The following is a 23,169-nucleotide window of genomic DNA, read 5'->3' on the forward strand; positions in this document are numbered from 1 at the left end:
CGTAGTGTTAAAATAATGCCAACGTTGTAAAGTAATGTATTCGATATAAGTTATCGGTTAATTATGACGAAGAAATAATGTGTTCTTCCATCACGATGCGATACGAGCGTTTGTAAAGTATGGCGCGAGCTGTGGCGCTGACGGCGCTGCTGGCGCTGCTGCAGCCCGCGCACGACGCGCGCCGCGTGCTGGCGCCCGAGCCCGCGCGCAATCGCACGCCCGCCGCCGGCCGCCTGCTGCACGACGCCGTGCGGTGGCTCGCGCCAGACCCGGCTCAGCCCGACAGATTCACCAGAATTCTCCACCGAATTGTTATTTTGGATGAACATGAACATTTTCTGCTGAACTCGTCACTCACTCTGAGCGACCATTTGAAATTGCTCGATGGCTCCGACGACCTTATGATATTCGAAAACTACGTGACCAAGAAATATGGCCGATTCAAGAGAGCTGCTCACTCGTTGATTTCACCCTTTGACATGTCCAAATTGTTCAAAAAAAAGAAATTAAAAAGTAAACAAGAAGGCCCATCGGCACCGAGTGCAGCTCCTCTTCAGTCGAGTGACAAACTTTTTGGATATGAGCCTACGGCTGTGGCGACGGCTTCTTTGCCTCCGATTGAGCTTACTATAACACATAGTACAGAAAGTCCCACTCCGGCTTCGACTGCGCCTGCAATTAAAATCACGGCAGTCACGATGCAGCCCACTTTAGACACGGCGACTGAAGTGAAAGCTTCGAACATAGTTCAGGTCTCGTCGTTGACACAAAAGCCCGCCGTAAGCACAAGCAAGCCGAGCAAGCCCCGGTCTAAAAGTAAGACGAAGGCGCCTCGCAAGCCCAAGGCCGCCGCGCCGCTGGCCAGCCGGCGCGAGGCGCGCGTGGCCGTCAAGAAGAAGGCGGACAACGAGACCGCGTGGCCGGTCAAGCACGCCGCCGTCGTCGAGGGGGACATCGTGCTGGGGGGACTCATGATGGTTCGTCTTCATTTCATTTTCCATTTAATAGTCTGTGTACATCCGTGTTTTTGTATCTAGTAACATGAACTGTCACGTATAAGTAGCTTACTTATTTACCCAGTTAAATATGCAGTTAAAAGCACAATACTGCAAAATCACGACTATTCATATATTTTAATAACATCATCGAGTAATTACTGTGTCATCATATTTTTTTACCTTTTTTTCGTCGATAAAAATAGGTCTAGTTTCACCTATTTTCATATGTGGTGCACTTTATCAAAACTGTGTGCTTACCATGAGTTTACTGTATAACTTTTGATGTCGTTGTGAATCGACTTTATTGAGTCATCATCGTTATCAAATAAGGTTTGCGTTCCGTAGCTGGTTCTATGGTTTAATATTCCTCGTATGTGATTTTTACATTACTAAATAATTTTAAACTGAATATCAGTATTCCCTTTTCCCACCCACTCATTAAATCTAATTAAGATGGTAGGTACCGCCAAAGTGGTCCCGTATACACACAAATACTCTAACTCAAGGACGTTCGATATGAAGATTCCACATTTCTCGGATTAGGATCATAACCAGTGCGTGATCGCAACTGATTATAATATTCTGAATTTACTGTAAAATAAATAGGTACGAATTGTAAGAATCTAAAGTGGTTGGTTATAAATCGCTATGCCCTATTGCAAGTCGCAACAGCGCGCATTATTAAAGTTAAACGTATAGGTAGAGTGATACAAAAAAATTAATAAGTAGCTCACACTCACAAGATTTACATCCCGTACGCAAATAAACAGGAGACTATTTTCAACAGTATTTGTCAATCAGGCAAGTACCTACCCACCCGTATTAGGGTACTCATATACGCCATCTATTCGAAGGTTATTCACACAATTTTTCTTCGTCGGTTATTGACATGACCGCATACATCAATTCAACCAAGTTCTCTTTACAAACGGAGCATAAACCAAAATTGATATTCGCTGGGAGAAATTTATGGGGCGCCCGTACAAGTAACAATAGGTGGTATTCTTTACACACGCTACACGAGGCGCGGCGGCGTAAATCAAGCCGACAATCGCGCTCAGTCAGCGCGGGCGGGCGCGAGCGCGGCCACTAGTCAACCGAGCTCGACTTTATAGTGTAGCTAGGACATGCGTTGCTTTCGTGTGAAATACAAAAAATATCTTAGGCGTTCTTGTAACATAAGCGGCATATCCCGCATATCTTACAGTAAACAACCTCAAACAAACTGCTAAACATTAATGTCGTAAAAATTGTCAAAATTCAAACCTTTTCGGGTTTCTGCTTCAGGCGTTACAATTTCAAAACACGTTAGGTATTGTTTTGATCTCTTTACATTTTCATTATAATCATTTATTTATTTAGAATATATAAAGCTTAGATTCTACATGACTATTGTCAAAATCGTATAGGAAGCAAACACAATTAGCTCCATCGCTGATTTTACTAATAGAATATCAGAAACACTAATGCCTAAAAGATACCCAGGTAGGTAGGTACTATGTTTTTTCTTCTGTTAAAGAACAGTAGTTCAGAAGACTATAATATTGAATAATAATATGTTTTGTTTCAAAACAAATAAAAAGAAAAAAATGTTTGTGATCTAGCATTTAATACCATAACTTGAGGCGGCCTGGTGTTGCAAATGTTTATCGGCCCAACCCTCCCCATCCGATGACACGTTTACCCTTCACTATAAAAATATAATTGAGTCTCCCGTACGCGATATTCTTGCAAATTTTCATGCAAATAGTCCCCAGCTGGGTAACAGATGGATCGACATCATGACTATGTTTATGTATGTAGAGTAGACCCATCAATTAAATTGTGTAGGACTCCTCTAAAATTGGATTCCTCTGCATTTTATGTAAATGGTCATTGGTCATGTCAAAAATGTGTAGGTATTAAAGTCCTGAGGCGGATTTCAACGATTCTCTTTTAAAATAAATACAAAGTCATATCTAATTTTATGATTTATCCATCAATTATTTTGGTTAAACAAAAAATCTGTAAATATTTAGGTACTCAAGTAGGTACATTCTCCGAATCACACCTGTAACGTACGAGGACTTGTGGATGCTCGGCCGCCCGTTGAAACTTTCCGACGCCCATTGCGGGGCATCAGCCCGTCTTCCAACTTTTTTCCTTTTGTTTTGACTGCCAACGAAACCTTACACAATCTCGCAATGAGGATCAGTACTGTTGTAGAAAATTCAATAAAACTAGTAGGTATCTAGGTACGTTCATCTTTAAGACATAAGAAAGATATATCTTTTTGAAGTATCCAAATCGGACCATTACTTACGAAGATATTAAGTAATAAACATAGGCCGTTTTTGCCGCTAAAAGTCAACGTACGCAAGGCCGCGTGACGTCATTATATCCGAATCGAGCGCAGCCGGCGTACTAATGGGATGGAAAATATTTTTTTCCGGCTAAACTATCAGTTTTAGAAAAAAACTTTTAATAACATTTATTCTTCAAAATAAAGTAACCTATCGACCAGTAATTTTTAAAAATAAAAATTGTGAAAATAAGTATTGCTATGTCCAAAAACCACATTTTCATAGGATTCGATGCAATGCGGAGACGCGGTTGGGGTGAGTGTAACTTAATGATTGTTTGTATTGAACATAATAATACATAATATGATGCTAATACCCAGTTTCTGGCCTGGGGGGGGTTTTTAAAAATTACCTATCGATAGCTTACTTTATTCTGATGAATAAATGTCATTACAAGTTTTTCTCTAAAACTGATAATTTGGCTAGAAAAAAATATTTTCTATCCACGCAGTACGCCGGCAGCGTTCGGATCGGATATAATGACGTCATCGTCCCCGCGCCGGGCGGTCAGTGAACTTTTTTAGTAATTTGGCCATAACTTCGTCAATTTTTGTCGTAGAACAAAAATTTTTGCACTCTGTATTAAGTATTTCTTAGCCCTATAAATCTGCATTCCCAGCTAAAAATCGAAATGATCCTCATTGTTTTGAGTCGTGTTCAACGAGACGACGACGCTGATTTGTATGAATAAAGAGTTCAAGATTGAGAATGTGGCATGTATTCTTTTGAATTGATGAGTTTTGAGTATTATGACAATGTTAGTAACGTTACAAATAAATAGCTTTTGATATTGTGTAGCTAGTTTCCTTCGCCCGTCTGAAAAATATTTTTTTTAAATATAATAATATTAATGTCGACTTATCGGAATAAAAAATACTGCTTATCTAGGTATAAGAAATCAATCACGCAAAGAACTACTACTTACTTTAAACTCATAAAAATAAGTTTTTGGCCGCGTGAAATTCAGTTTGTCACAGGTCGTTAATTACAGCCTACCTATTTATTGTTATTTTGATGTATAAACAATAACACTGTCAAGTTTCACTAAAATCCGTCGAGTAGTGTTTGAGTGGAAGAGCTGTGGAAAGAGTAACAAACATTCATACATCCATTCATATAAACTTTTACTTTTAATAATTTAGTAGGATTTGAATCGATTGAAAAATGTGTAATTTTGGGCAAGTATTGTGGCTGGTATAGGTGTTGCAATTCACGAAGGCGAGTGGGCTTTACATGTGTGGTGGCTCGCTGCTGTTCGTTTTCAAAAGTTTTGAGAGACATTACACTATCGTAATGTGCATGTACACGTACACACGCCTTCGTGAGTTGCAAGAACTGTAATGGGTATAGACTAAGAGCTAGTGAACGCCAAACCTACGTCATTTTATAAAAGTTAACAGTTCCAACTCCTTGCCAGACAATCTTTTGAGGATAGCTGCCAAAGCCACGATGACCCAAATTTCATAACGCATCAATATTCTTATCTATAGGCATTTATTTATTTTTATTTTTATTTTATTTATTAGGACAACCAACAAGACAAACACGCATACATGAAATTACTATAACTAAAAGTGCTTAAAACTAAGTGCTGTCTTAATTAAAGGCTGCCACGGCATGCAATGTGGACAGTTGCAAATATAAAAACTAAGAGATAGTAGGTAACACAGTGAAAATTTGAAATGTAATGAACATTATGAATAAATTTCTTATACATTATTTACGTATTTGCTGTGTGGCTGTAAGGGACCTCAGCACAGCGCGCCTGAATTTCAAGAATTTGAAGCATATGCTGACAAAATTTTAAGGTTTTATAAAATGAGGTAGTTCAGGCGTTCACTAGCTCTTAGTCTAGTGATGTACTCGTATGGTCAGGTGCACAGCCGGTCGGAGGGCGCGACGTGCGGGCCGGTGATGGCGCAGGGCGGCGTGCAGGCGCTCGAGGCCATGCTGTTCGCGCTGGACGAGGCGGCGCGCGCGCGCCTGGGCCCGCCCGGCGTGGCGCTGGGCGCGCACGTGCTCGACGACTGCGACAACGACACCTACGGCCTCGAGATGGCGCTCGACTTCATCAAAGGTCAGGGCCAGTCTGTACGTTAATATAATACTAGCGGCCACCCGCGACTCCGTACGTCCGACTCTTAGGGGTTTCGTAGAATATGTTCTTAGTGAGCACCTACGTTCTAAAAGGAACCCCCATTGAAAATTTGAGACTCCTAGCACTTGTAGTTTCTGAGATTTTGTGAAGAGTGAGTGAGTCAATCAGTGACCTTTCGCTTTTATAAATATAGATTTTGTTCGTTTCAGCTAAATGTCGTCTACTGCTGCTGGACAAAGGCCTCTTTCAAATATTTCCACAACCGATCCTGCGCCGCCCGCATCCAGGCACCTCCCGCGACCTTCACTAGATCGTCGGTCCACCTAGTGGGGGGCCTGCCCAAACTGCGTCTTCCGACCTGTGGTTGCCACTCCAGAACTTTTCTTCTCTGCAAGCTATGTGCCCCGCCCACTGCCACTTCATTTTAGCAGTTTTGCGAGCTATGTCGGTTACTTTGGTTCTCCTGTGGATCTCCTCATATTTTATCTTTCAAAGAACAAATTCAAAGAACGACCTACATAGAATACAACATAAAGTAGGTCTAACTAGTATTTATTATTCGCGTGTCTGTGTTCAGTAACTTTCCCGTTTTCTCGCAATATACAGGTATCTGTTTCTCTCTACCAGTAAATTGGTAGTTAGCGCACTGTTAGAAGTAACAATGTCCTAACTGCCAATTTGCTGAGCCCTAATAGGTACTAAATAAACAAGGTAACCCAGGTTGTAGATTGCGAGTTGTTACTATACATTAATTTTATCAGTACCTACTTACACGATTTATTAATGGTAAAAGTACTAATAATACTTTTACTTTGTAATTTTGTTTTCGACACAAAAAAAAATTGACACAAATTGTACAAAATAAATAAAAATAAATGCTTCCTCGTTGTGGATAAAAAAATAGTAATTTCACCCGATGTTGAAAAATATGACTTTTCTCCAGGTTCCATAAGCAACATCGACGACGCGGAGTACGCGTGCAACGCGACGGCGGTGCGCAAGGTGATCTCGGGCGTGGTGGGCGCCGCGTCCAGCGTCACCTCCGTGCAGGTCGCCAACCTGCTGCGCCTCTTCAAGATCCCGCAGGTGCGCGCGACCAACAAATGGTGTTCGATGGAACGCGTCTACATGACGCCGGATATGCGGGCTACACGACAGCACAGCGATTTGATTTTGCCAAAATGTAGATTAACGAAATAACCTGGTATAAATCATAAGTTCTTATTGTATTTCTTTTGTGCCGAACTCTACCAAATTGGTACCTGATTATCTATTCCAATTCCAATCCCATCACTGTAATAATATTCTGTCTGTAACATTTTTTCAACGTTACTTGAAAGTCTTGGAACTAGAGTCAATTAGAATTTTATTTACGAAACACTAGAGTCGCCTCGTTGGCAGGAACCAGAAAAGTTAAGTGGACTCGTGTACTGCCAATAAAAGCAGCCGCCTTTTAAAATTCTCAAAACAAACAGGTACCTAACCAATGATTAAAAATAGGTACGTTTGGCGGAAATTGAAAATCAATTTGAAGTAAATGCTGAGTCGATAGAAATGCTGGGGCGATATCACATTGGATTTATATGTAAGACCGTTATGAAGAAAACGCTTTTTTGATTCTTCGGATCATCGAATCTCAGAAACGCTGACTCTTAGGAGAAAGTGTATAGACAATTACACTTTAATACAATTAGGCTAGTTTCCTAAAAAAATTTTTTTAGTCCGTAATGTTTAAAATATCAAAAAATATTGGACACATATATTTTTATTTGTCAATCTAACAAATAATTACATAGTTATGGTGCGTTGAAGTTCCGCACGACTTCACAACGTGCGGCACTTTTATGCACGCATTGACGTCACGGGCCTCTTCTTATGAACTTTGGCGCGCTTTATCACTTTAAATTTTCATTAGTTTGAAAAAGTGAAAAATACGTGTAGAGTATTTTTTGATAAGTTAACTGACGGACTAATTAAAACTCTTGCTTTTTGACCCAGGAAACATCCCTAAACCTTGTCATACTTATTTTTGTGATAAAACTTACCGTTTAGCTGAAAATCTCAAAAACCCGTATTTTTTAAGTTTGACCTTGAATTTTTTTTTAGAACATGTCGGATCGATGGGGACTTTTCACAGTTAATTTATAATGGTGCTCCGAACATTCGTATAAATTTTCAGATGTATGCGAATTAATGCAGGGTTCATGTCTAATTTGACTGGACTAATAGGTCGCGCAACAAGAGTTATAAAAAGATAATTTAGTACGTAAGTACGAGTAAACCTTAATCTTCAATATGAAAGTTACGAAGGTTATGAAAGTGACTGGGGTTATCTTTTGTATGGTTGTCGTAGGTGTCGTTCTTCTCGACGTCGCCGGAGCTGTCCAACAAGGCGCGCTTCGAGTACTTCACGCGCACCATCCCGTCCGACCTGCACCAGGTGCGCGCCATGGTCGAGATCGTCAAGAAGCTCGGCTGGCGATACGTCTCCATCATCTACGAAGAATCCAACTACGGGATCAAGGTACTTAAACCTTACAACTCCCTCCCTAACGAATATTTTCATGTATTTTTCTTCTTCTTCCTCGGTCCCTCACTGATGAGGATTGCGACCACATCTAGTGTTCCTCCACAGACTGCGGTCATAAGCTCATAATATTTTTACACAATAATTCAAAATATTCAATACTTCAGCAATATTTAACCTCCTGATCTTATCTAAAATTAACTAAACTTGTTACGTAAAGTTACTCGCGAAAACTCGTTAAAAATTTAATTAAGTATCAAGAATGTGGAAGTCATTAGGGGAGACCTATGTTCAGCAGTGGACGTCTTGTGATGAAATGATGATGATGATCAAAATTAAATATTTGTGACATAATGCGTAGATAACGATTTTTATGAAAATGCAATTTCAGGCCTTCGAAGAGTTGGAGACGTTGCTGGCGCGGAACAACATCTGCATCGCGGTGAAGGAGCGGCTCGTGAAGGACTCGGGCGAGGCCGACGACAACGCCTACGACGCCATCGTCGCGCGCCTGCTGTCGCGGCCCCGCGCGCGCGGTGCGTTCCCTGCCTCTGCATGCGTGAACTGCGTAGTTGTGTGGCGTTACCAATCAGTGGTCGGTGGTTGCAGGCGTGATCGTGTTCGGGTCGGACCAGGAGGTGGCGGGCGTGATGGCGGCGGCCACGCGGCTGCGCGCCACGGACGCCTTCGGCTGGGTGGGCTCGGACGGCTGGTCGGCGCGCGCGCTCGTGTCGGACGGCCACGAAGCGGCCGTGGAGGGCACCATCAGCGTGCAGCCGCAGGCCAACCCCGTGCGCGGCTTCCGCGAGTACTTCCTCAACCTCACCGTCGAGAACAACCCCAGGAACCCCTGGTTTGTCGGTAAACCTCGCGCCACGTGCTGCTAGCATTGCTTGCACTGTACTAACATGCATAGAGCATGTTAGTATTGTAGAATTTTGATAAAACTGTATTTTTTGTAGTAAATGTACTTTTGTTCAGCCAACTCGCAATATTTTGAGATAACAGATTTTTTTATGTTTCAAATCGCTAAAATACTGTAAAAAGACTTTACAGGCCAGCTATTCAAGTCAGAAATACTCGTATTTGATCCTTCATTATGCAGGAATTTAAAGAATTTCTATATAGTAAACTCGCATTTGAAACATTTCAGCAGGTTCATTAAGATTATCATGAATATGATTTCGAACCGATATTTCTGCGGCTGGTGGTGACGTTGGCATTGTGTGCGCAGAGTTCTGGGAGGACCAGTTCCGCTGCCGCTACCCGGGCAGCGCGCGCACGCCCTACAACGCGGCCTACGGCGCCTGCAGCGGCCGCGAGCGCCTGTCGCCCGACAACACGCACTTCGAGGCGCAGCTGCAGTTCGTGGCCGACGCCGTGCTGGCCTTCGTGCACGCCATCAGGTCACCGCCGATCCACCAATCAATACCTCGTGAACTCTCACAGTAAAGTCGTCACGACTTCCCATTAATGGTTAATGGCATCTGTATTTTAAATACTGTTACAGAGACATGCACACTGACCTCTGCGGTGGCAAACCTGGACTCTGCGAAGCGATGCGCCCTGCGAGCGGCGCTACCCTCTTACGATATCTTCGACAAGTACAATTTACAGGTATTCTATCAACTTTTACAGGAATTATTTTATATTTGTAAACATCACATGACTCAATAGATAAATAATTTCAGGCTTAAGCGGAGACGAATTCCATTTTGACAACAACGGAGACGGACCAGCGCGCTACAATATACTTCATTTCAAACAAGTTTCCAAAGGGGTTTACCGCTGGCTTAAAGTCGGCAGATACCTCGACGGGGAGCTGGAGTTGGATATGAATGGTATGTTTTACTATCAGTTGAAATAATGCTTCAGGATTAAAAATCTTTTAATTGCCCTGAGATTTTGATTATTGTGCTTCGTTTCGTAAACGATCGTGCTTAATGCAGAGATCCAGTTCAAATGGGACGAGCGGCGGCCGCCCGAGTCGGTGTGCAGCGCGGAGTGCGAGCTCGGGCAGGCCAAGCAGTACGTGGAGGGCGAGAGCTGCTGCTGGCACTGCTTCAACTGCACGCAGTACGAGGTAACACGTGTACAATGGTCGCATGGTCGGGGTGTCTTGATAGTAGCCTTAACCTGGACCGGCTTTAATCTAAAATGAGTGTTTGCAGATCCGGTCGCCGGTGTCGGAGACGGCGTGCGTGGAGTGCCCGCTGGGCACGCTGCCGGACGCGGCGCGCGTGCGCTGCGCGGCCGTGCCCGAGCTGTACCTGCGGCCCGACGCGCCCGCCGCCATCGGCGCCATGGCCTTCTCCTCGCTCGGCGTGCTGCTCACCACGTAACGTATCCGTGCCCCTGGTCGCCGGCAGTGACGCGCCGGAGCGGTGGTCGACAGCGGCTCGTGGTTGCAGGCTGGTGGGCGGCGTGTGGGCGGCGCGCGGCGACACGCCGGTGGTGCGCGCGAGCGGGCGCGAGCTGTCGTTCGTGCTGCTGGCCGGCATCCTCATGTGCTACCTCGTCACCTTCGCGCTCGTGCTGCGCCCCACCGACGTGCTGTGCTCGCTGCAGCGGTATGACTCTCGCGACGATTGTTTTTTCCTGCAATTACATTTTTAAATTCTAAATATAACTTCAAACTCTTCGCATCCGTTTAAGCTCAACCGACTTATCTAGTCGCAACAACTCGCCTACAGCTGCCGACTATAATGGTCAATGAGCGGAAATGCTAATGAGCTTAGCCACTACAAACTGCTATTATTAATCGCATTTAAAACTTCACATTTTCGTTGTCCGGGTGGACAGAAATCTATATTAGATAATCTGTATGTATAATACTTTTAAGTTACTTAATTAATTACTTATTTCAGTTTCGGAACTGGTTTTTGCTTCACCGTAGTCTATGCTGCTCTGCTCACAAAAACCAACAGGATAGCGAGAATATTTGACGCCAGTAAACATTCGGCCCGACGACCATCTCTAATATCGCCGAAATCTCAACTCGTCATTTGCTCAATCTTAGTATCGATCCAGGTCAGTACTCGTCTTCGTTGTCCCGACAATTTAACAAGAGTGTAAGTATGTACAAGAGTTGGTTCTCGCGCGCAGGTGGTGGTGGTGGTGGTGTGGCAGATCGTGTCGCCGGCGCGCGCCATCCACCACTACCCGAGCCGCGAGGACAACATGCTGGTGTGCGACTCGTACGTGGACGCGTCCTACACCATCGCCTTCTTCTACCCCGTCGTGCTCATCGTCGTGTGCACCGTGTACGCCGTGCTCACGCGCAAGATCCCGGAGGCCTTCAACGAGAGCAAGCACATAGGTACTCAATAAAGCTATTTCGTTTCACTTTAAAACATTTTCATCGTAACCGACAACAAAGCATTATATTGACAAAACCCTTGCGCTCATTTCTCACAGGGTTCACGATGTACACGACGTGCGTGATCTGGCTGGCGTTCGTGCCGCTGTACTTCGGCACCGCGAGCCACGTGCCGCTGCGCGTCACCAGCATGGCCGTCACCATCTCGCTCAGCGCCAGCGTCACACTGATCTGTCTATTTTCACCGAAGGTATTGTTTTCAAAAACGTCTCGTTATTTTCTCAGTTTCGACACATGATGAAACATGACGTATGTTTTCTCCGTTCCAGCTGTACATAATAATAGTGAGGCCGGAGCGCAACGTGCGAGCCAGCCTGATGCCGCCCAAGTGGCGCTCGATGAGCGGCGTGGGCGCGGGGGTGGGGGCGGGGGCGGGGGCGGGCGGGGCGCGGCGCGGGGCGGCGGGGGGCGCCGTGTGCGCCGCGCTCGTGGGCGCCGCGCCGCTGCCGCGCGCGCCCGACCTCACGCCCTCCACCGACCTCTCCACGCTCAACGACACCGGTGCGGTGACCGAGCGGCTCACGCTCTTTGACTTCTGTTCAATGACAAAAATACATAGAGCGCGGCTGAAACAATTTTTCCCCACATTTTCCAGAACGAAGCTCGTCGGACCGTCAGGTGCAGACGGACGAGAGCGCGCTGTACCCGCGCCTGAGCCTGGAGGCGCGCGCGGGCGACGGCGGCGTGCGGCTGGACGCGCGGCGGCTGGCGCGCGCCGGCCTGCCCGCCTTCCCGCCCGCGCCCGCCGCCCCGCCCCCCGCGCCCGCCGTGGCGCTCGTGGGCGCCGAGCTGGCCTTATAGCGCGGGCGCGAGCGCGCGAGGCCGCGACGCATGCCCGTGCTCGTGTGAGGCTGCGGACTGTCCGATTCACCCGTTGGCATTGTTTCGATCGAATACACTCCACAAGACGAACCGGATGGCACGACCCCGAATTAGCGACACCGAATTTAATTTACTTCCAATCCGTCGCTTGACTTGGGTGGGTCTTTCTAGTCTATTTTATTTACTCGAGTAAAAAAATTCAAAAGTTTCTGTATTTGGATAATTAGACTAATGAAAATGATAATAGTAGGTACTTGCAAATCTTGAATTTCCTATTTGGTCTATTAAATTTCCCTTGTATGTACAAGTACGATTGTATCCAAAGAGGTCCAACCGATTTGTTAAGGACAAAATATTGTTTCGCAGAGTTATTTATTAATTCGTCAATGTTGTACTTCTTCTTCTTCAGCCCAAAACTCCTCTACAAGAGTGGTGTTGTCGCATACATTAAAACGTCCTGCGTGCAGTTGTATGGTTGGGCACGCAGGGCACGATATCATGTGATTCATAGACTGGGGAACAAAACAGCACCTTGCACTCCCAAGTTTAAGCCATCCAAGAATCCTTACTATAGCCGACCTGCGTCAGAAGTAGATTTAAAGACTTCCAGGTAAACCAGGGGGGCCATGTCCAGGTGGAGGACTTTCAGACATAATAATTGCACAAATCTATGGCAGAACCATAAATAGTAAATATTCATTCCACTAGGTATATTAACTTTATGGGCAGAACTCAAATTGATGCATAACTAAGTAACATCTTACTGCAACAGTTGATCATTAATAGTTTTAAAAGTATGTTGAAAAAGTATTTTAAGAAATAACTGTAAAAATTGTAAATATAATAAGGTTATGTTATAACATAATAAAAAGAAACGAACCAATTTGTGATATTAATGTAAGCTAAATAAAAAGATTCATTACTGTATTGTACTTTTATTTACATGGCTCTCATGCCCGTTTTCACCATCAATCCCCAATTTATGTGACCCCTATGAAAACAAAGTTCCTGTTAATTGTTATCACAGGGCTCACTTAAAAAATAGGGATTGATGGTGAAAACGGGAATCAGTGAATAATTTAAGAACTACTATTTACAATTTTAAAAAGTTTATTGCTATTGGGTATTTGACACCATTCCCCAATAATTCTAAAGCACATTTTTTTTAAAAGACTTCATTCTGTAGGCGTCGTGTGAGATTACTTCAACTCCAACTAATCGTTATTAAAATTTATAAGCGAATTGAGTCGCTTCTCAAACTAGTTTTTTTCGTGGGTTCGAGTCCCGCCTTAGGCAGTTCGATTTTTTCAAGTTGTTTAGTTAAAATTTATTTAAAACTCTAACTAAGCCTCAATTAAGATTATTGGTTGCATTGTAATTGAAAAAAGTACACACCTAGGTACACTTTGTGCCTACACGATGTTCAGTACTCAGCGCGAGAGCAAAAACATTGTCGTATTTCCTTTTAAAACTACCTAGCTTACAAAATTACTAATTATTTTGTTTAAAATATCATCTTATAAAATAAAATATAAAGTTTACACTATTGCCATTGCTTTAATGTTTGTTCATGCCAATGTGGGTAAGTATTCGTATTTTTTCTTTTTTTCTTACCTACCCGCTTCTGTGTAATAATTTTAGCCCGTTATTATTCGCTGCTTTCTACACTAGTCTACGCACGGACATGGCTCACTCCGGACGCCGTCGCGCCGCATCGGCCTCTTCTTTCTGGAACCTTCTATTGTAGAAGCCCACCTCGCTGTACTATTCAGGCCTGAACTGTTCAGCCAACGCTGAGAACTGATAATATTGTGGAGTGTATTTTGTGAAGTGCATGTAATTATTAACCCCGATGCCTTCATTGACCGAATTGAGGCTGGTCCTTCATCATCTTCCATCTTCGAGGGCAGACAAGAGATTGGGAACCGCGGTTCATGCTGGTGCTGGTGGATTGCAGAACGGGTGAGTACGCTGTTCGTTTGTAGTTGTAGAATGCAGCAATCTTCCTTTCTTTATCTCTTTTCTGAAATTTTAATTACCACGACCTACCTATTAATAGTGAATATTAAGCCGCACCCCCTGTGTCAGTAGAACTTTAATTTACAATATTTTTTGTGAAGCAATAGTTTTTACTTTTATAATATTCAGTGTGCTAGACCTAAATAAACTTTGAGAGCTGTTTTGGCCAGGTGAAATATTTAGGTAGGTACCTATAGTATTCGAATATAATTCCTGGCAATAAGTGGTGACTGAGTTTGTTCCGGCGTTTCTTCTCAGCACTTGCCATATGTTTGTCTCGAAGCGCTGGTAGGGCCCAAAAGATAAGGAGACATGTAAAGTGCCCCATAAGGACTACCCTTTCTTTTTTTATTATTTTCTATTGACGTTCATAAGTGCCACTTGTGGTCTAAACTGCATAAATATTTTTGATTTTGATTTTGATTTTGAATTGTAAGTTTAAACTCGTACAATAACTAGCTGTTAGGACAGTATAGCCTATATTTTATTCTGATGTGTAAACAATAATAGCCATTTGCATGAAGAGCATTTGCACCATGGCGACTAAATAAGCACAATGATAATGGTTATAACTATATTCGGACTTTAGCTCCTTCAAGAATTTATCTGCAATATCACCATCACACTAGTTTATTGCTCGACCTTACTGATATTAATTTTATAGTATCATAATTATTTAATTGTGTTTGTGTATTTATTTGACTATTTTTCTTAAGATTTATAATAGAACTGTCTTCGTCATTTCGCTAAACCCATAATAAGTGTTGCAATTTGCAATAGCCTACCTTATACTTGTGAGGTACCTACGTCCTACTCGTATGGTGATGATGATTGATGTGTGAGTTGTAAAAGTAATGCAAGTGTAAAATCGTATTATCTCACTTAAATTATAGCCTATGTTATTCTGATGTGTAAAAAATATTACGGAAAAGTTTCATCAAAATCAGTTCAGTAGTTTTAACGTGACAGAGCACCAGCATGTTATCATTCATACAAACTTTCACATTAATAATATAAAAAGGTTATGTTATTACTTTTATAGTGTTAGTGTATAAAATTTTAAAGTTTTTGTTAAAAAAAAAGCATTTAAATTATTATAGTAAAAGTATAATAATAAGTAAAAATACTTTATTTTAAAATATTTTGTTATTTTGAAATGTCTATTTTATCATATTGACACAATTTAAAAAGATAAACTCAAACAAAATAGCATGCTTTGAAGAACAACCGGCCCCGTGACAAACGAGAACCACGTGCGTGCGTGCGGGTGCGGGAGCGGGGCGCGGCGCAGCCTAGCATGGTAAATCACCCTGTAGCCCCAAACGCTCGCGCGTGCTCCGAATGGTCCCAGCAACCTACCTCTAATTTTTCAGTTATATCAAACGTGGGTTTTTGGGGACCTAACGCGGGTTGAGTTAGGTTTCTTCAAGTTAGGTTCTTTTCAGAACCTAATCCATTTTCAGAATGGTCCCAGCAACCTACCTCTAATTTTTCAGTTATATCAAACGTGGGTTTTTGGGGACCTAACGCGGGTTGAGTTAGGTTTCTTCAAGTTAGGTTCTTTTCAGAACCTAATCCATTTTCAGAATGGTCCCAGCAACCTACCTCTAATTTTTCAGTTATATCAAACGTGGGTTTTTGGGGACCTAACGCGGGTTGAGTTAGGTTTCTTCAAGTTAGGTTCTTTTCAGAACCTAATCCATTTTCAGAATGGTCCCAGCAACCTACCTCTAATTTTTCAGTTATATCAAACGTGGGTTTTTGGGGACCTAACGCGGGTTGAGTTAGGTTTCTTCAAGTTAGGTTCTTTTCAGAACCTAATCCATTTTCAGAATGGTCCCAGCAACCTACCTCTAATTTTTCAGTTNCAGTTAATTATTCTACACACACACGTTACATGAATTTACAAAGAAAAAGTCAATTAATGCAGTATAGACTGTAGGTTTTGCAATAGAGAAGAGTTGAATTTTTAGTTGAACACAGGTAAGTTAAAAAATGGGAAAAAGCGCTAAGTTTGCTCAGATTATACCGTAACAATTAATTATCAGTTATTTAATCTACACATGTTATGTCTATTTACAAAAATAGTCAATTATTACAATATAGGCAGTTGGTTTTTACAGTTAAAAAATAAATACATTGTTAGTCAAACACAGGCAAGTTGGATCATGGAAGAATGCGCTAAATTTCGCTCGGATTATTATGTAATCAATTAATTATTAGGACTTAGTTATTGAGTGTTTATCTTTAAGACAGTCCAGACCCGCGAGCCAGCCCCGAGGGCCACCAGCCTCACCCTGTGGGCCGGGACCGTGCACAGATCCTAATAGGCCACTGAGGCTGGGGCTAGCCCAGTGAAGGGCCACTCCTATTAAAAATGCCAGCCCCTTGAGCCCCTCGGATCGCCTGTCCCACCAGCGCCAGCAGTGAGCGGGCGGAGCCCCGGGTCGGGCCCTTGGGTCGTANCTCTAATTTTTCAGTAATTTCAGACGTGGGTTTTTGGGGACCTAACGTGGGTTGGGTTAGGTTTCTTCAAGTTAGGTTAGGTTAGGTTAGGTTAGGTTAGGTTTTTTTTTTTTTTTTTTTTTTTTTTGTCTCCATTTTAGCCACAAAATGTTCTTTATTATATTATATTAGGGGACGTCCATTAGGACCTAAAACTAACTTACGCTAGTACAAAGTTATACTTAAGTTACAGTTCGACACTTTGGTACCGGCAGGCGTGCCACTCGAGAGTTGGTGGAGTTGCGAACCGGGCACGCGGCCCTCCGAGGCGGTGAGGGATGCCTGCTCACGGAGGGCCTGGGGGGACAGAAAAAAGATAGACTGGGAGTGCTGGGGGAAAGAAGTAGAGAGGTTTCCCCCAGCACTAGCCTTTACAAGTATATACATAGGCCGCCCAGTGCAGATGTTACGAACAAGGGATCTTAAACTAACTTACAACTAATTTACAATATGTAATGGTAAACACAAGTTTCGACTTATTTCTAATTAATTATACTGGTTTATTTGGCTATATACATGGTTACCAGGTCATTATTCACTACTTGTTGATACAGTTAATTATTCTACACACACACGTTACATGAATTTACAGAGAAAAAGTCAGTTAATGCAGTATAGACTGTAGGTTTTTACAATAAAGAAGAGTTGAATTTTTAGTTGAGCACAGGTGAGTTAAAAGATGGGAAAAAGCGCTAAGTTTGCTCAGATTATACTGTAACAATTAATTATCAGTTATTTAATCTACACATGTTATATATATTTACAAAATAGTCAATTAGTACAATATAGGCAGTTGGTTTTTACAGTAAAAAAATAAATACATTTTTAGTCAAACACAGGCAAGTTGGAAAATGGAAGAATGCGCTAAATTTCGCTCGAATTATTATGTAATCAATTAATTATTAGGACTTAGTTATTAAGTGTTTATCTTTAAGACAGTCCAGACCCGCGAGCCAGCCCCGAGGGCCACCAGCCTCACCCTGTGGGCCGGGACCGTGCACAGATCCTAATAGGCCACTGAGGCTGGGGCTAGCCCAGTGAAGGGCCACTCCTATTAAAAATGCCAGCCCCTTGAGCCCCTCGGATCGCCTGTCCCACCAGCGCCAGCAGTGAGCGGGCGGAGCCCCGGGTCGGGCCCTTGGGTCGTAGACTTAGTAATAATATACAAAATTTATTAATAGAGAGGCAAACTGATGTCGTTAATTAATTGATTTAAGAACTACGAGACCGTGAGAGCCATCAGGGCAAGCCCCGAGGGCCACCCAGGGTGTGATACAAAATGGCAATTAAATAGTAGAGCAATATTAATAAAAGAGATGAGACAATACATATTAAATTTGATCCTGCGGTCGGCGCCGCTCCGCCGAGCCTAGACGCCCACGCCGGTCAAGAAGCCGAAGGCCGGGCGCGGGGACAGCAAGCCGGGCCCAAGGGCCGAGGCCGACAGTCCCCGCGCCCGACCCACGGCCCCCAACCCAGCGTAGGTCAGTCCGTCAGAGCGGCGCCCATCCCAGGTACCAGTTATAAACATTCTACACTAGCAAAAAATAAAAAGGACACACATATAAAACACAGAAAGAAAGCTAGAATAGAAGAGGCGGTCACACGACCGCCAAGACACAGCACACGACCAGTCCACAGGTGTTTTGTGGCTGGAGGACTACAGAGAGTAGTCCACCTTGGCCAAGACTCTGGCCTTCATGGCCTTTTGCCGAGGGCAGGCCTGGTCGAGCGCTGCGTGCTTGGCGCTCGTGTCGGTCTTGAATCTCACGTTGTACGTGGTGCAGTTGGCGCAGCTTGGAGCCAGCGCCTTGTTGGGGCACTGCGACGGCAGGTGACCAGCCGTTGCGCAGTGNCCCAACCCAGCGCAGATCAGCCTGTCGGAGCGGAACCCATCACGGTACCCACAAGATACGAGTCATGAGCAATCTACGTTGACACAAAGAGAAAAATATAACAGGACAAACTTATATACAAAACACAAAAGAGAAAAATTGAAATTAAAAAAAGAGGCAGTCGCACGGCCGTCAAGGCACAGCCCCCGGTCAGTCCACAGATGTTGTGTGGCTGGAGGACTACAAGGAGTNCCAAGACTCTGGCCTTCATGGCCTTTTGCCGGGGGCAAGCCTGGTCGAGCGCTGTGTGCTTGGCGCTCGCGCTGGTCTTGAACCTGGCGTTGTGTGTAGTGCAGTTAGCGCAGCTTGGAGCCAGCGCCTTGTTGGGGCACTGCGACGGCAGGTGACCGGCTGTCGCGCAGTGTGCGCAGACTGGAGTTTCGGCGGGGCAGCGCGTCTGTGTATGCCCGAACTGGAGGCAGCGGCGGCACTGCAGGAATGGAGAGAACTCCTCGGCGTGCACCCTCTGGTGGTCGAGGCGCACACGGCCGAGGGTGATGATAGTGTGGAACACCCTAGGCGGCACCGTGAGGACCGCGTTGTATAGGTTGGGGTTCCTGTTCCTCCGCAGGAAGCGCAGCTTAATCCGCTCGTCGTTCCCCAATTCAGGATTTTGTTCTTTCAAAGTGGCAATGAGGTCTTTGCTTGCCGTATCCTTGGAGATGCCCTTGAGGGCGATCATCGGCATAATCTTCCGCTCCGGTTCAGCACTGACGCCGGAGGTCTCTGTGTTGGTGTTAATGCGCCTCATTGCCTCCTTTAGGTGGTCCGTTGAGTCAAATTCAACTCTCGCTTTTCCCCGCGAGAGCATCTCAACCTTGGCCGCCGTGAATCTGACCTCGCGGAAAGGAATGGTGGCTCGCAAGGTCTTGGTTATCGCCTGCCTGTCGGCCTTCTGATCTTTGGAGGCCATAATGAGCGCCGGGCGTGTGCTTTTCTCAACCCGTCGCTGGGGCTGGGTGTCCCCAACCTCGGGCTGAGCCGGCGTGGAGGCGAGTGTCTGGGCGTAGGTCTTGGTGGTGGAGGAGGCGGGGGGCTGGGCAGTCAGAGCGGGTTTCATGCGCCCGAACTCTGTTCTCACCGCCTGGGTGACAGCCTTAGTCACGGCGGCCGCGAGAGTCTCCTCGCAGCAATGGCTGTTAGTGGTGGTGGCAGCGGAGGTGGTGGTGGTGGGTGCCGCTGGTGCCGGAGCCGCAGCCGGGGCTGGGCCCTTGTTCAGGCCAGGTATTTCCTCCAGGCAGTCGAGATATGTGAGATGTACCTCCTGAAGCAGTCGGGCAGCGTCCATGCTGCACTGGATCGCCAGCTCGCGGTCCTCCTTCCTCACGCTCTTCTCCTTGTTGAGCAATGATGGTATGTTGGCCATTAGGCCGTGGAGCTTTTGAAGCAGTGGGGTGAAGAGCGTGTCTCCGAAGTCGGGCTCGGGGAAGGGAGTGGCCGGTGTCTTGCGCTTGCAGGCGCCAGTAGCAGCAGTGCTGCGCGGGCGCGAAGTGGTCTTAGCCGGGGGCCGGTAGACTCCGAGACCCCCAAGGCTCCCGAAGTCGTCAAAGTCCATAGAGTGCGGAGAATCTGCCCGAACCGTACCCGTTGAGCTGACCCGCGACGGGCACCTCTCACTCTCTATAGATACGAAGGAGTTGTCCCTAGAGTGCGCCTCAGAGACTGAGCTGAGGGGTGGGGAGCGAGAGGCTGGCCGGGTGTTCGGTGCCCTGGTGACTTCCCGCGATCGCGCGCGGGTGACCCTTCGGTTGGGGGGTGGTGACCTAGCTAGCGGCATCTTGAGCACTTACAGTCAGTCCAATGTCCAAAGTGTACACTGCAATCCAGGTATCACTGCAATCCTTTGATGTCACAAACACAACACGGTTCCACTGTCGCAAAGTCACCACACAATGTTTCACCACACAGTTGAAAGTCGCAACACAACGTCCCACACAGTCCGATGTCTCACCGGTACTTGGTGATAACCGGTCGCGAGGGTCGGGCGCGAGGACCGCACTGTCGTCGATGTGAGTTCACCGGCACTTGGTGATAACCGGTCGCGTGGGTCGGGCGCGAGGACCGCACTATCGTCGATGTGAGTTCAACCGGCACTTGGTGATAACCGGGCGCGAGGGTCGGGCGCGAGGACCGCACTGTCGTCGATGTGAGTTCACCGGCACTTGGTGATAACCGGTCGCGTGGGTCGGGCGCGAGGACCGCACTATCGTCGATGTGAGTTCAACCGGCACTTGGTGATAACCGGGCGCGAGGGTCGGGCGCGAGGACCGCACTGTCGTCGATGTGAGTTCACCGGCACTTGGTGATAACCGGTCGCGTGGGTCGGGCGCGAGGACCGCACTATCGTCGATGTGAGTTCAACCGGCACTTGGTGATAACCGGGCGCGAGGGTCGGGCGCGAGGACCGCACTGTCGTCGATGTGAGTTCACCGGCACTTGGTGATAACCGGTCGCGTGGGTCGGGCGCGAGGACCGCACTATCGTCGATGTGAGTTCAACCGGCACTTGGTGATAACCGGGCGCGAGGGTCGGGCGCGAGGACCGCACTGTCGTCGATGTGAGTTCACCGGCACTTGGTGATAACCGGTCGCGTGGGTCGGGCGCGAGGACCGCACTATCGTCGATGTGAGTTCAACCGGCACTTGGTGATAACCGGGCGCGAGGGTCGGGCGCNTTTTTCCTCTTTCTACCTCTAGCATGGTCACCAGAGCCTTTTTTATTATTTTTATTTCAATTGTTTTCTATGGTGTTAAGATGTTAAAGTTAGTTGTTTTGGGTTAAATGTCTATGTTTGGTTCGTTTTATTTATTTTCGTTTGAACAAATTTCTCCAAATTGCTGATTTAAATTTTACTTTTATAATTTTCGTGTTTTACCAATTTTAATGTTTTATCAATATTTATTTTCCAATGATTTGCCGAATGTGCTAATTTGTTTTCCTATTGTTGTTGTTTGCGGGTTCATTACACTTTAAATGTTGCGTTATTGTATTCAATAATACAATGTCAACATTTAACTCTTGTGCTGTTTCCCTGTGCTGTATTTATGTGCTATTTACTATGTTTCTACTTACTATTTTACTATATTTTATTTCTATTTTAATTTTCAAATTGTGCAATTTGTGCAACAAATTGTCTCCAATTGTGATTGTAAAACTGAGATAATTTTGAATTTAAAAATTTTGAATTAAAAAGCCGAATTTTTGCAATTGGAGCCCTATTAATGCCAAGACCTATTACCTACCAAACCTAACGCAGTTTGAAAGGAATACTTTCGGTAGCCACGACGATCGAGAGCTGGATGGAAGTTCCCGGCGATCTCAGCAGTATGCCACTGTGGACCTGGCCAGCGCATCCCACCGCCTGCGCACTGGGCAGTCGCTGCTAAAAGCGTTATGGGCGACATGCTCCGCTTTAGCTCGCTGGCAGTTCCGGCATGAAGGTGCCCCACCAGCGAGCTTCTCGGCGCAGTCGGTGCTCATGTGCGGGCCCCCACAGTGGCTACATACGTCGGCGGACTCTGTGCAAAATCGCTTGCTGTGGCCGTATCCCAGACACTTGGTACACTGCACCAGCGGTGACTGGTCGGCCACGCGGATGTGCTGCAAGTCAATATGCACAGATCCCGCCGCGATTGCTCTTTGGTAGATCGTCGGGGAAACACTCACGACCACGTGATTAGTGTGCGGGTTTCTTGCCTTCTTTTTATATCGGATCGTGATACGGTCCTCCCCCTCGCGGAGGTCACGAAAAATGTCCCCGTTCTGCATCCTGACCGCTNTTATATGGATTGTGTATACGTATAATTATATTATTTTTTTCTGTAAAAAAAAATAGCTAAATTTGCCGCCCCTCTAAATCTGCCGCCCTAGGCACTGGCCTACTTGGCCTATTGGTAAATCCGCCACTGGCCGATAGTTTAGTCGGGCAGTTGACTACGCCGATTCGATTTGGCCGATTCTTCATACAATTTAAAATCGGGCACAACTATCGGCCAACTAAAAATCAACGGTGTGCGCCTACTCTTAAACTCACACTCAGCCCACAAAAGAGAATTTGGCAAAATAGGTATTCTTGTCACAAACATTCGAACGGATACATCAAGATACACTGTAGCATCTTTGTAGTCGTAATGGTGTTCTTGTGTAATAAAAATAATCCATAATGTTATGTTTTGTCAAGTGTGACAATTTCCTAAGGCTGAGCTGCACTACCTAACTTAAACGGTAACTATAACGATAACCTGTGATTATAAAAAGCACCGGTTATAAACTGCATGTTTCACAGATTTTTGACATTTTTGCCATTTATGAAAGTTAAAGTAAGATGATGCAACTCAGACTCACACCCGTATTCACAAACGATGCTTGCTTAAGTGAAGCAGAAAATCAAACGCAGAGCGTTGAATAGAGATCTGTGATTGGTTCGTGTGTCATCCCGTGCGTCCACGCGCACTGTGCGACCTCATAGTAATATTTGTGAAAACGGGCGTCAATGTTCCATGAGTAAATACGAAAAAAAGTTTTAAATCAAAATAACGTTTATTAAATAGTTTCACTGTAACCAAGTTAAAGTACTAAAAATAC

At 45.2% G+C, this 23,169-nt stretch overlaps 1 protein-coding gene across 2 annotated transcripts; it reads left to right on the forward strand.

Annotated features, from left to right (window-relative positions):
• Positions 1 to 663: 663 nt before the first annotated feature.
• Positions 664 to 13,089, forward strand: LOC114362102 (metabotropic glutamate receptor 2). 2 transcript variants are annotated; one of them, XM_028317381.1, is made up of 17 exons: positions 664 to 977; positions 5,216 to 5,417; positions 6,382 to 6,524; positions 7,792 to 7,962; positions 8,357 to 8,501; positions 8,575 to 8,826; positions 9,200 to 9,371; positions 9,476 to 9,582; positions 9,657 to 9,806; positions 9,915 to 10,048; positions 10,137 to 10,303; positions 10,377 to 10,535; positions 10,833 to 10,995; positions 11,071 to 11,284; positions 11,383 to 11,534; positions 11,614 to 11,845; positions 11,940 to 13,089. In XM_028317381.1, exons 1-17 carry the CDS (start codon positions 699 to 701, stop codon positions 12,143 to 12,145), a joined length of 3,048 nt encoding a protein of 1,015 aa, XP_028173182.1. In that variant the 5' UTR covers positions 664 to 698; the 3' UTR covers positions 12,146 to 13,089. The 2 variants fall into 2 exon arrangements, with proteins under 2 accessions (XP_028173182.1, XP_028173175.1); XM_028317374.1 differs by having other exon boundaries at positions 11,614 to 13,089.
• The last annotated feature ends 10,080 nt before the right edge of the window (positions 13,090 to 23,169 follow it).

Source organism: Ostrinia furnacalis, unplaced genomic scaffold (genome assembly GCF_004193835.3).
Source record: "Ostrinia furnacalis isolate ACB-3 unplaced genomic scaffold, ASM419383v2 OfSCF0388, whole genome shotgun sequence".
Lineage (NCBI taxonomy): Eukaryota > Metazoa > Arthropoda > Insecta > Lepidoptera > Crambidae > Ostrinia > Ostrinia furnacalis.

Bases quoted from the DNA above. Each gene is read 5' to 3' on its own strand.
- LOC114362102 (XM_028317374.1), top strand. From the start codon at position 699: ATGCAGCCCACTTTAGACACGGCGACTGAAGTGAAAGCTTCGAACATA. The intron at 8,502-8,574 runs GTGCGTTCCCTG...CGGTGGTTGCAG, and splicing joins GTCGCGGCCCCGCGCGCGCG to GCGTGATCGTGTTCGGGTCG. The intron at 10,049-10,136 runs GTAACACGTGTA...GAGTGTTTGCAG, and splicing joins TCAACTGCACGCAGTACGAG to ATCCGGTCGCCGGTGTCGGA.